This window comes from Protopterus annectens, chromosome 12.part0, assembly GCF_019279795.1.
Source record: "Protopterus annectens isolate FY-2018-M chromosome 12.part0, PAN1.0, whole genome shotgun sequence".
Classification (NCBI taxonomy): Eukaryota; Metazoa; Chordata; order Ceratodontiformes; family Protopteridae; genus Protopterus; species Protopterus annectens.
In genome coordinates, this window is record NC_056746.1 from 1,062,528,857 (window position 1) to 1,062,542,125 (window position 13,269).

Genomic DNA, 13,269 nt, shown 5'->3' on the forward strand with positions numbered 1-13,269 from the left:
GTTGCCCAAAAGGAGAAGCGTTTCCATTTGCTATTATAAATCTTCCGGGAAGAAGATTTATGAGAGGCTATCAAGATATCTCGGACCGAGCGAGATATTAAGGGAAACCTGGCTAGGGTCGGAACTGGAGAAACCACGCTGTGAGGTTGAGAGAATGAAGAGACTGGTGCAGCTGGCCTGATTGGTGGGTCAACAGATCTGGCACTGGGTCCAGATGCCAAAGCTGCTCCAAAAGGTAACGATGAAGGAATGGAAACCATATCTGTTGAGGCCAGTAAGGGGCAATGAGGATCACTGTCACTCTCAAGGCAATGGCTTTCTGAATTAGTTGAGTTATCAGTGGAAAAGGGGGAAAAGCATACAGAAGTCCCCGTGGCCAATCGTGGACTAGAGCGTCTCTGGTGGGATGGCCTGGTAATGGGAAGAGAGTGAAGAAGTCATGACACTTGCTGTTTTGGGGAGTAGCAAAAAGATCGCAGCAAGGCTGGCCCCATCATTGGAACACTTCTCCCAGTACTGATTTCTTCAGAGACCATTCGTGGGGCATGAGAATTGCCCTGCTCAACTTGTCTGCAATCACATTGGATTTCCCGGGAATGTGCGTTGCTACCAGAAAACGCTGAGAAGAGATCGCCCATTGCCAAAGTCTGTGCCTCTCGACATAAGGGGTATGATCTGGTTCCGCCTTGTTTGTTGATGTACCACACTACGGACATGTTGTCCGTCTGAATTGCAATAGTCCCTGTGGGAAGAGAGTTGTGAAGGGCTTGCAACGCTAAAAGCACTGCTCTCATCTCCAAGACATTTATGTGCAAGTGGCACTCGAAAGGTTGCCACGTGCCCTGGACTGTCCTGCCCTGATAATGCCCCCCCCACCCGATCAGGGAGGCGTCTGTTGTCAACGTGGCGACTGGGGGGGGGGGTGAAGGGTCTTCCTTGGAGAACCTGAGGTGATGTGATCCACCAAGACAGTTGATTCTTGCATGATTGAGTCAACAATATGGTGTGGGACATCGGGAGCTGCTGGAAGGACCACTGAGTAAACAGCATCCATTGGAGGATCCTAATGTGGAAGCTAGCTAAGGGGAGAAGGGGGATAGCTGCTGCCATGAGTCCTAATACCTTCAAAACTAGTCTGGCTTTGACTTTGTTGCATTGTAAGAGAAGGTAAACTTGTTTGCGGATGTCTGACACACTCTGCTCTGTGAGTCTGGCTGAAAGATTGAGCGTGTCTAATGTGGCGCCTATTGACAAGGCGACAAGGCAGATTTTTCAAAATTTATTGAAATGCCTAGAGCTTGGCAAGTTTGGATAGTGAAGTCTCTGGATAGAAGTAGTTGATGTCTGGTGGTGGCAGTAAGGAGCCAGTCGTCTAAATATGGAAACACCTGGAATCCTTGACGTCTCAAGTGAGCTGCGATCACTGCCATGCATTTAGTAAACACTCGGAGGGCTGTAGTGAGACCAAACGGCAGGGCTCTGAATTGATAGTGACTGGCTCCCAGCCTGAAGCGGAGAAATCTCCTGGAGTGTCTGTTCATCTTTATATGGTAGTACGCGTCCTGAAGATCTATCAAGCACATCCAATTGTCCTGACCCTAGAAGAGTAGAATGGACTGTAGCGTGACCATCCGGAATTTTGTTTTTCTGACATACTTGTTTAAGTTGCTGAGATCCAGTAGGGGTCTCCAGTCCCCTGTTTTTTTTGGTACCAAAAAGAATTTGGAGTAGATTCCGGATCCTTGTTGGTCTGCTGGGACTGACTGGATAGCTCTTTTTGATAGCAGCTTTGAAATTTCTAGTGCTGCTTGTTCCCTTAGACTGGGTGGAACGTCTGGAAGGGATCCTTTGGGTTGGGATGGAATGTGAATAAAGGGAATTTTGTAACCCGCGGATATGATCGACTGTACCCATTTGTCTTGTGTAAGGGAAAGCCAGGCTTTTGGGTACAGAGATAATCTTCCCCCGACTGCCTCCGAAGGTGGACAGCCGGGCAGCACCTCAGGGATGCTGAAAGGGTTTATCAGAGAAAGTTTCTCTGCTACCCTGGTTTTGCGGACCTCCTCTGCCTCTAGGGCGGCGTCTATTATTATTCCTCCCTCTGCCTCTAGAGGGGAATCGACCTTGTGCGTCAGATGAGACTCCCTGGGTTTGTTTGCGGAACCACATCTTTCCTCCCCTCTGACCTTTGGGATAAGGCCTAGAAGGGGTAGAAAAACAGACTCACACGGCAGAGAGAGTCTTACCTTCCACCTCGCACCTAGTCAATGTATCCTTCAACCTGAGGACCAAACAAGGATGATCCATCAAAGGGGGAATTGGTGAAGGATGCCTTGAAAGGGTCCGCAACGTTGCACAGCCACATCCAGGCGTGACGCCGTAGGGCAACACCTGTGCCTGTGGCTCTACTCGCCCCATCCGCAGCATATGAGATGAGCCGCATGGAGGAGTTAACGATGGAGTTCAGGGTTGCCAACTGGGAGTTCATTCTGTCTTGGAACCCCTCAGCTGTTGGTTCCTTTACCTCTTCACTCATATCCTTGAGTAAATCTCTCTGGAGACGAGTGAAGTGACATAAATAGTTCAGCGACCGATTTGAAAAGGTCGCTGATGAGAACATCCGCTTACCGTAACTGTCCATGGTCCTAGATTCCTTATTATGAGGATGGACAGGTACCGAAGGATCGGCTAACTCCTTCTTAGTGGCTGCAGCCACCACCATGGCATCGACAGAGACGCCTTTAGATAAAAAATCTTTATCTTTAGGGGCAGTAATAAATTTAGAGTGCCTCCTCGGGGTGGGTTCCACTGAATCAGGAGCCGTCCAGGCCTTCCTTGCCACCACCGCCATAAGGGGGTCAAAGGGAGGGGACACCCAGGAGGTAGAAGGGCGAGAGCCGAACGCCTCAAGGTACACCGACTCATCCTCTGAAGGGTTCAGGGCTGGCCAGTTCCCCCTCTGTTTCAGGATCTCAAGGATGTCAGCAAAGGAGACATCCTCAGAGGGGGATCGAGGGGAACCTTCAGATTCCTCTAAGTCAGTGTCAGAGGTGATAGACTCAGGGGAGTCAATGTGCTTCCTCTTGCACTGCCTCTTCCTAGGGGGTTCTCCTTCCGGGTCAGGAGAGGCCTCGGAAGAGGAGGAAATTCCCAATGGGGAAACTTGAGGAGTTGGCTCTCTGCGGTCTGAAGCAAGGGTGTGGGTAGAAATCACCGCAGGCACTGATGATGGAGGGGCTGACGGAGCCGACTGTGGGGCAGACACTGGTTCTAGCACGCTCCGCATGACCTCGAAGGCACCCCTATTGGGCAAGACCGGAGGTCCCCGCTCCGAAGAGACCAGGACCCCCCCCGGCACCGACAAGGACTGCTCCGAGGCCGATGTCGGAGCCGAACTCACCAGCGCCGAAGCACCGAGAGGGAGTGCGGGGTCGGACAAGGGTCCAATGCAACTCACCCCCTCGGAGCCGACGAGGGAAGCTCAGCGCCGAGATCCCTCCAAAGAGGAGATCGGAGCAGACGACAGAGCCGAAAGGGAAGGTATCTGATCCGACGCACCGACAGTCATGGCTCCGATGAGCCCCGGCTCCGAGCTCAAAGGAGTCGGAGGAGGAACACATTGAGGGACAGAAATAGCCACTGACTGATGAGTCGGGCTATGAAGCATTTGGGCCAGCGCCTCGGACTTGAGAAGTCTACTCACTACCCTTTGCAAAGCGTGGTCAGATAGCCTGGAAGACCGTGAGGAATGCAATCTATGGCTCCGCTCCGAAAGAAGAGGGGACCCTGGTGCCGAGTGAATGGAGCCTATGGAGGGAGACCTAGACCTTTTTCTTAAAGGTTGCTCCGATAAAAGTATCGGAGCCAACTGAGTCTTATCAGCCTCGGCTCCGGCCGGAGCCGAGGTAATAGTATGAGGCTTGGAAACATTGGCTCCAGCTGGAGCCGATGTCGAAGCAGTTTTGATGCTTCCAGAGGATGGCTCTGAAGCCAGAGCCGACCGTCTGGAAGTCTTAGAAGGCTTCCCCGACACAGACTGGGTCGGGGGGCCTTCAGGTTTTAATAAGCCATGCAAAATCAATTTATTTTTGCGTTCCTGCAGGACTCTAGGGCTGAAACCATGACACACAGCATATGAGTCCTGCAGGTGCAAAGGTCCCAGGCAATACACACAAGAAGTGTGACAGTCTGTCAGAGACATTTTCTGACAGCACAAATCACACTTCTTGAAGCCCGAGACCTTTGAATCTTTAGACATTGTAAGATTAGTGTTTATTAAAAAACACACCTTAAAACAAAATTAAAAAAACAGTCACACAGAAGGACCAGGAAGGGGAAGGGGCCTAAGGCCTAACTTGTAAAAGGGGAATAAAAGGGTCAATTAAACACTAAGGGGGACCCGATTAACTCTAGGAAACTATTAAAACAAAATTTTATATTAAAGGGGAGAAAAATAGGTGTAAAAGGATTATTTTAGAAAATAACTCTACTAACCTGTCAGAGCCGGTAGAAAAAGCACCTCGTCAGCTAAGCGGCAAACGAGATCTGAGTAGTTACCGCCTAGCATTGTGGGATATAGGGGAGCCTCGAGCCGGTGGAATTAGCTCTCGAGCTTTAGTATTGGCAGAGTCGGAGCCGAGGATCGGCTCCGAACCCATCCAGCAGGAATGAAGGCAAGATAGACAACTTAACATCTACTTTTCAAGTAAATTACTGGATTTTAAACAGAGAAAAAAGTTATACTAAGCCTGAGCTAGTATTGATGCAACCTCGCAGCTGAAGTGGCAAACGAGATCTGGGTAGCTGACGATGGGCATTCTGGGATAAGGGGTAGCCTCGAGCCAGTAAAGAGTTCTCGAGCTATAGAAGTGGCCGAGTCGGAGCAGAGGATCGGCTCCGAGCTCATCCAGCAAGAACGAAGGCGATATTGGACAACTTAACATCACATCTTTTCACTAATCACGGCAAATGAGATCTGCGGGTTGTGAGTAGCTAGGGATCTTGGGAAGGGGAAGAGCTTGAGCACAGGAGCTATCTTAGTGCTGGCTCAGATCCGCTATTGGATCCTATACCCATCCGTGATCAATAATGACACGGATAGCATCAGATGTAAGGCCTCCGTAGCAATGGAACTATAGAAGGGCCTTTTGAAACTTTTCATTCTAACAATGCAGAAATACTTTTTGGTGCCAAGCTCTACGACTGCACAGCTGAAGAATTCAAGTCATGCATCCATCACAGGTGCTCAGAAACCACAATTTATCCTGGAGGTCTTGCTCAATTTGACTGGGATTTGGCCAGCAGCTGTCAACCAGATCTCTCAGTCAACCTCCTCAAGTGTGGACACAGGTGGGGATAAGGCTGTTTGATCAAGGGCAGACAAAAAACTCTACAGATCCAGTGCCCTTAAGCATCAGCAAGACTGAAGTCAAACAGACCTCATGCCCTCTGCCTGCAGGTTCTTTTAATGTGATCTTCTGTGGCTTTCCATCTTTTGAAGTCTTCATCCCTTAATGGACAAAACAGTATGCTGCCACTGGTGGATGGTGCTGCAGCAAGAAGAAAGGATGTCCCTTCCACTAAACTAAGAAGCTTCTTACTTTTGAGAAGTGTTCTTAAATTCTGGGCCCAGTGGTACAGTTTTCATAATGAAAGTGGTGTACTGCTCAAAGGAGGTGATATAATTCTCTCCTAAACTAAAGGGACTTCGCATGGCGTAGTCCTTTGGTGAAATTTAAGTTTAGAAGGTGCACATACTGCTCATTTTTAAGTAACATTTCTAGAAACATCATGGACATCAGAAATGTCAGCAATCATACAACTCAAAAGGCAGACAAGTGCAATTCAAGTAAAAGACGGCTCTCGCACTGAGTACTTACTTTTTCCTGGGGAGTTGCCCAAAATAGAAAGACTGACAGATTGGCTTTTGACGGAATGCTTCATGCAGTAAAAACAAAAATGCAGTAACCTGCTAGCACTGCATGAGTGAAACTACTTGAGATAAATCGGGAGTTAATTTCCACTCTGGGGATATCTGCAAAAGCTCTAGAAGTCAGACAGGAAGAGTGGATAGCTGCTTACTATATTTTCTTGAGAAGATTACATTTTGAATAGTCCTTTCGTTTACTTCAGAATATGTAATTGTATTGCAGCAGTGACCCTTATGACGATCTACTGTCTAGCTACATTTAATCACTAAGCCAAAGAACAAAGATATTGACTAACCTTTTGCTGTTATCAGTTTAGTTTTCCAAATTCTACAAAGAAAATCCATTTAATCCAAGACTTGTATAGCAAGACTACTGATTAGCACAACCTGAGACACTGCTAAAACACCAAATACTGAATTCATACAACTCAGCAGATAATAAAACAGTTAAATAATTCCCAAGAATGTCTAAAATAATGAAATACAAAAAGGAAAAGACTGATTTCACTACTTAGTATTTACAGTTCAAATTCTGACCCAGGGCACCTAGTTACATATCCCACACCCAGTTTCGGCCAGACACTGCTTGAATTCTCATCTTCATTTCTCAGCATCAGAATACCAGTTTATGCCCTAAACATAAGGGCCTATCACCTCATCAAATTCACAGGTCCATCTACTCAAGCCTCATTAAGCAGGGCCTGAATTTCACTACTTTGACATTCTCTACCCATATTATGGATGGCACTCACAATAACATCACACAGAAAGGTTCAAAGAATGCTCTTATACACATCCATCATGCTCCTATAAACCTAGTTTCCTAATTCAGATGTCCAGTTTCCATGCACATTTTTAACTTCCATACAAAATCTAAATAATGATTAAAAGCAAGTTTGCCTTTTAACCACTGCTAAGACAGTGTGGCAAATCTGTATAGTGGGGTACTGTTATGAATACTGTGCTCATGTATGTGCGTGTGGGAGTTTGGGGGTATCACGACCTGAAAATAAATGCTCACTTAAAGTGCTAGCCCTTGAAGGGATCACATTTCGAGTAGTCCTTTCACAATGCTGCTTCTCAAGAAAGCCACAACCATGGATGTAACACAGCAGTTTAAATTTCAAAAGCTTTATACAACCTGAGGAAACTCCCCACGCTAACCCTTGGAAGGAGATAGAACAAAAAAATTCAGAGCACTATAAACACTGTATAAACAAGAAAATAAAGTACATCAAATTTATGTTTCAGAAGATAGCAGTCAAACAATAATCACACACTAAAACAGTCAGGGAAAGCTGGAGAGATATAAAAATCAAATTTAAGAAGCTTGTGTGCAAATGGTCTTCTGCATGAGGCTATGGAATCAAAAACAATATGCTTGAGGAAGTGCAGATGAATCTTTTTAAGAAAAGCAGTGTGCATGCAAAACTCTCTCACATCAAGCAATGTATACCCCAGTCTGCCAACATGGGTAAGGACAGATGAGTTTTGTTAACATCTACTTGCCATCCAACTTTACTAAATTCAAAGAAAGCTTTATCACCAATCATAAACCAAAAAAAAGAGTAGGAGCACCAACTGTGAAGAGGTGGAAAGTACACCAGTATTCTGAAGTTGTGAAGACTTGAAGAAAATGCCACAAGCAAAGTGACGTCATTACATACAGGTTTTGCAGGTAAACATGAAAAGTAAAAAAAAAAAAAAAAAAAAAAAATGTATGCAATTTACATAAACAAATGCCTCTGATAAAGTAGGATTCCCAACCTGTACTTTGTAGCCTTTTGCTGTCCTTCTGCAATTCTGAAGCCTTCTTGTTTTCATCTGCACTTACATTAACTGGGGAAGGTGACTGCCAGTTCTTTTGTGCAGACAATGGCACAGATGGAATTTTAGGAAGCTTCTCACGCCAGCCTGGACCATACTGTTCCATCAGAGCTTTAGTCATTCTAGGAATATAAACAAATAAATATTGGTAAGACACATACAAGTGCCGAAAAGATCAAAATAAAAAAGCAAAGTAACCTATTAATATAACTGGGAGCACAGTACTTAAGTTGTCAGACTATACGAAACTCGCAAAGCCCAAACTTCTGAACAATAGGTTCATTCCCTCACTTATAAACAATGGGTTTTGGGCATCCAGAAATTCGCAGTACTGGTGAGGCATAGCTCTAGAAATGAACACCTCCCAATGAAGTCTAAGCCTACAAAGGGGTGGGAGGCTGGGGATACATCCATTTTTGAATTCCATCATTCCTGGGCAACAGAGTCTCATGACCATTCTCAATATCCTCCTTCAGGCATCACCTGTTTCTCCAGGTCAATCCTAAAGTATATTTGTGGACATCCGTCCAATTATCTAATTTATCTTTAAAGGAAGATGAATCACAACATTTAGGCACTGGATTCCTCACCACTACAGTTTATTTTTTAATATCCCTAAATTGGGTAGATTTATGTTTAAAACATTCCTAATTGGAGTATATTTATAACTGGTTAAGTGCAATGATCCAAACGGACCCTTCTAAGCTGCAATCTGGACAATGCAAATAACACATGTAAGCACTCACTGTATCAACTGATCTTCAAAAAGTCCCTCTGTACAGACTGGCTGCTGCACTGTACAGCTGGATCATCCCAGCAGACAGAGATTGCGCAGCCTCTAGAGGGCTTCTGCAGTGGAACAGTGATGATATTTCCTCTTCTGCAATCGACAGCTAAATATCCGCTCTCGCATTCACAAATCTGAAGGCACACGAGACTTCAATTAATACTTACCATAGCGTAAAACAAAAACCTGGCAAGAGTGCCATTCCTATTGCCACTCTTCTACCATTCCTACAGTTTGGCTCACAATCACTTCATCATGGAAAAGTTCCCACAATCAATGCCTTGAAAGATAAAAACTTTGAAGTGCTCCTGTGGCAAACATGACAAGGAAGGATCAAAACTGGCAGTGTCTATTGCGTAAGACAGGGGGACATGAAGGGAAGCACTGTCACAATATCCCAGTGATTGAACCTTCATTTCTAAGTGACTGGGTTATAAGTGCAAAGTGCAAAGACATGAAAGACAGTGGTTTGAGATGTCCCCAGCCAGTAATGGCATACCAAAAATGTGAAGACCTTTACATTACTGCCAATTCTAGCTTCAGCAAGTGCATTACGTGGTCTGGATTTAAGTGCAACATTCTGTCTTGGGTTTTCTTTTGTTAGTCACATTTCCAAATAATGCCTGTTATACAGTGTCAGAAATAACCAAAATACAAATCATTCTGACTTTTATTTAAGAAACTGGCAGCTATAGCCTCCACGGCACACTATCCAAAAACTGCAAAATGTGAATCCATTAATTTGACTTATTCCCAACTGTAAGTGGTACATTTGAAATACCTGAAAAGCTACACTACACTGTTCTGTACATATGCATTTTACGAAAAACAAAAACAAATACAAATGAAAGCATATAATACATCTTTAAGGGGGTGGGAAAAGCAGTGCAGCGCAGTAATTAGACAGAAGTTTGAACTACGATTAGATGAATAAAACTAGCCAACTATCAGCTGCGCTTCAAGATGGCACAAGGTTCCACAGAAAGTATGGGTACAACTGCTAACTAACTGAAGAATCAAGCCAAAGTACATACTTTGTGCATTTCATCGCCCACTCGCAAGAGAATGAATTGTGAATGGTAACAATTAGTAAAGTGAATGATGTCTACACATCTAATGAAGTTGCTTTAGAATTGGAAAAAAAATAATAGTATATATATATTTTTATGACTTTTTTTCTCATTAAAGTGTGTTTTCAATCTTCACTTGTGAATGAGCCTTTGATAATCATCATCTTCTTTCAGCTGTTCCCATTAGGGGTTGCCACAGCAGATCACCTGTTTCCATTTCTTCCTGTCCTCTGCATTTTGCTCTGTCACACCAACCACCTGCATGTCCTCTCTCACCACATCCATAAACCTTAACTTAGGCCTTCCTCTTTTCCTGTTACCTGGTAGGCGTCATCCTTAACATCCTTTTCCCAATATACTCAGCATCCCTCCTCAGCACATGTCCAAACCAATGTAATCATACCTCTCTGGCTTTGTCTCCAAACCTTCCAACCTGGGCTGACCCTCTAATATACTTATTCCTAATCCTGTTCACCCTCGTCACACCCAGTGCAAATCTTAACATCTTTAATTCTGCCACATCCAGCTCAAACTCCTGCCTTTTTGTCAATGCCACTGTCTCCAACCCATATAACATAGCTGGTCTCTCTACCCTCTTGTAGACCTTCCCTTTCACTCTTACAGGTACTCGTCTGTCACAAATCACTCCTGACACTCTTCTCCACCAACTCCATCCCGCCTGTACTCTCTTCTTCACCTCTCTTCCGCACTCACAGTTACTCTGAACTATTGACCCCAAGTATTTAAACTCATCCACCTTCGCCACCTCTACTCCTTGCATCCTCACCATTCCTCTATCCTCCCTCTCATTCACACACATATATTCTGTCTTACTCCTGCTGACCTTCATTCCTCTTTTATCTAGAGCATATCTCCATCTCTCCAGGGTCTCCTCCACCTGTTCCCTACTCTCACTACAGATCACAATGTCATCTGCAAACATCATAGTCCACGGGGACTCCCGTCTGATCTCGTCTGTCAACCTGTCCATCATCATTGCAAATAAGAAAGGGCTCAGGGCTGATCCTTGATGTAACCCCACCTCCACCTTAAATGCATCCGTCACTCCCACCACAGACCTCACTGCTGTCACACTACCCTCGTACATATCCTGTGTACCAGTCTTACATACTTCTCTGACACTCCTGACTTCTTCATACAATACCACAACTCCTCTCTAGGCACCCTGTCATATGCTTTTTCTAAGTCTACAAAAACACAATGCAACTCCTTCTGACATTCTCTGTACTTTTCCATCAACACTCTCAGAGCAAACATCGCAACTGTAGTGCTCTTTCCCGGCATTAAACAATACTGCTGATCACTAATCATCACGTCCATTCTTAACCTTGCTTCCACTACTCTTTCCCACAACTTCATGCTTTGACTGATCAATTTAATCCCTCTGTAGTTACTACAGCTCTGCACATCAGCCTTATTCTTAAAAATCGGTACCAAAACACTTTCTCCATTCCTCGGGCATCCTCTCACTTTCCAAGATTTCATTAAACAATCTGGTTAAAAACTCCACTGCCATTTCACCTAAACACCTCCATGCTTCCTGGGCCAACAGCCTTTCCATTCTTCATTCTCTTCATAGCTATCCTTACTTCCTCCTTGCTAATCCACTGTACTTCATAATTTACTATCCCTACATCATCCAACCTTCTCTCCCTCTCATTCTCTTCCATCAACCCCTCAAAGTACTCTTTCCATCTCCTCAACACACTCTCCTCGCTTGCGAGTATATTTCCCTCATTATCCTTTATCACCTTTACCTGCTGCACATCTTTCCTAGATCGGTCCCTCTGTCTAGCCAATCGGTACAGGTCCTTTTCTCCCTCCTTAGTGTCCAACCTTTCATACAACTCTTCATATGCCTTATCCTTCACCACCTCTGTCTTTGCCATGCACCTCATCTCCTTTATACTCCTGTCTACTTTCTTCATCACTCTGACAATCCCACTTCTTCTTTGCCAACCTCTTTCTCTGTATACTCTCCTGTACTTCCTCATTCCACCACCATGTCTCCTTGTTGTCCTTCCTCTGTCCACATGGGATACCAAGCACCTTTCTAGCCGTCTCCCTTACTAGATCTGCTGTAGTTACCCAGCTATTTGGTAACTCTTCACTGCCACCCTGTGCCTGTCTTAACTCATCCCTTAACTCCACCTCACAATTACCCTTTTTCAATTTCCACCATTTGATCTTTGGTGCTGACCTCACACTCCTCCTCCTCTTTATCACCAATGTCATCCTACAAACCACCATCCTATGCTGCCTAACTACACTTTCTCCAGTCACCACTTTACAGTCTCCAATTTCCTTCAAACTGGCCCTCCTACATAAGATATAATCCACCTGTGTGCATCTTCCTCCACTCTTGTATGTCACCATATGCTCCTCCCTCTTGTTAAAATACGTATTCACCACAGCCATGACCTTCTACATTCCTTTGTTTAACACCATACCTACCCATCACTTCCTCATCCCCTCTGTTCCCTTCACCAACATGCCCATTTAAATCTACTCCAATCACCACTCTCTCACCCTTGGGTACAGTAATCACCACTTCATCCAATTCACTCCAAAATTTGAGCATTTGATAATGCACACATTTTATGGATTTAATTGAACGTATATACAGAGTGAACTGTTGGGGAACCATGAGGAACACAAAGTGTTTTTATTTTGTTGGTTTACGAGGTGGTGGTGCTAGTGTGAATAATAATAACATACTGGACTAGTTTCTGGTATTGCTCTAGGGGGACCCAATATCAGTCAGCATAGGAGGACATGGTCAAAAGGTCACGTTGCTTTGCATGAAGGTCGGGTATTAGCTTAAACTTTATCCACCCCCTTAGAACGTTTTTAGACAATGACAAATAAAAAACACTGCCACAGTGAAAAATTCGACAAGCAACCTTAAGGTGTTACTACTCAATTCTCTAGCCTAAGCAAAAAACTCCACTCCCTTCAAGCCTTCCTCACACTGGAGAATACACAACTGTGCTATGACCATGACTTGGCATAAAGCTGTAGAATGTACACTGGCAGTGCAAGACTACAGTGCCTTCCACACATTTAGAACAGCAGCACTGCTGGGGCCAAAGATGGAAGTGTCTCAATCTATTTTAGCAGCAAAAATATCTCCGGCTGGTTAAGCAGGATGATACCATGCATGATGATGTGAGGTATTGCCAGCTATGCCTGGAGAAGCAGGGCAGTGGATGTGTAACATGCCACCACAGCTAGCTGGAATTTTGTAAAAGAAAAAAAAAACTGTCATTTGTACATCGAACTGACATGTACAGATGCTTGTGTTGAAAAATGTATTTGTAAAACTGCTTGTGTTAAACATGTACAAACAGTGTGCCCTGCTGCACATAAAAAGAAATATACGTGTATTATTATAACTGTTTAAATGTATATGTTTTAGTAGAGGATATTGGAAGAGAGAAGGTCAATCTCAATCCTCCTAACTTTGAAAAATAATTTGAAATTAAATTAACTGGCTTAGGCCATAAAGACTGCAGCTTACAGTTCTCAATGCAGCCAGAGCCAAAAGTCTGTGCTAGAAAGCCTTCTGGATGGTCTTTGGGGGAAACTAATTTCTACTCTGCAAGAGTAAAGGTTTGAAATTGTTTTACGACTTC

At 44.4% G+C, this 13,269-nt stretch overlaps 1 protein-coding gene across 1 annotated transcript in view; it reads right to left on the bottom strand.

Moving 5' to 3' along the window:
• Window positions 1-13,269, bottom strand: part of TOMM34 (translocase of outer mitochondrial membrane 34) — an 843,921-nt gene that overhangs the window by 303,573 nt on the left and 527,079 nt on the right. The window contains exon 4 of the mRNA XM_044090075.1: window positions 7,697-7,878. Coding sequence (XP_043946010.1) covers window positions 7,697-7,878 — 182 coding nt within the window. The remainder of the gene's footprint in view (window positions 1-7,696; window positions 7,879-13,269) is intronic.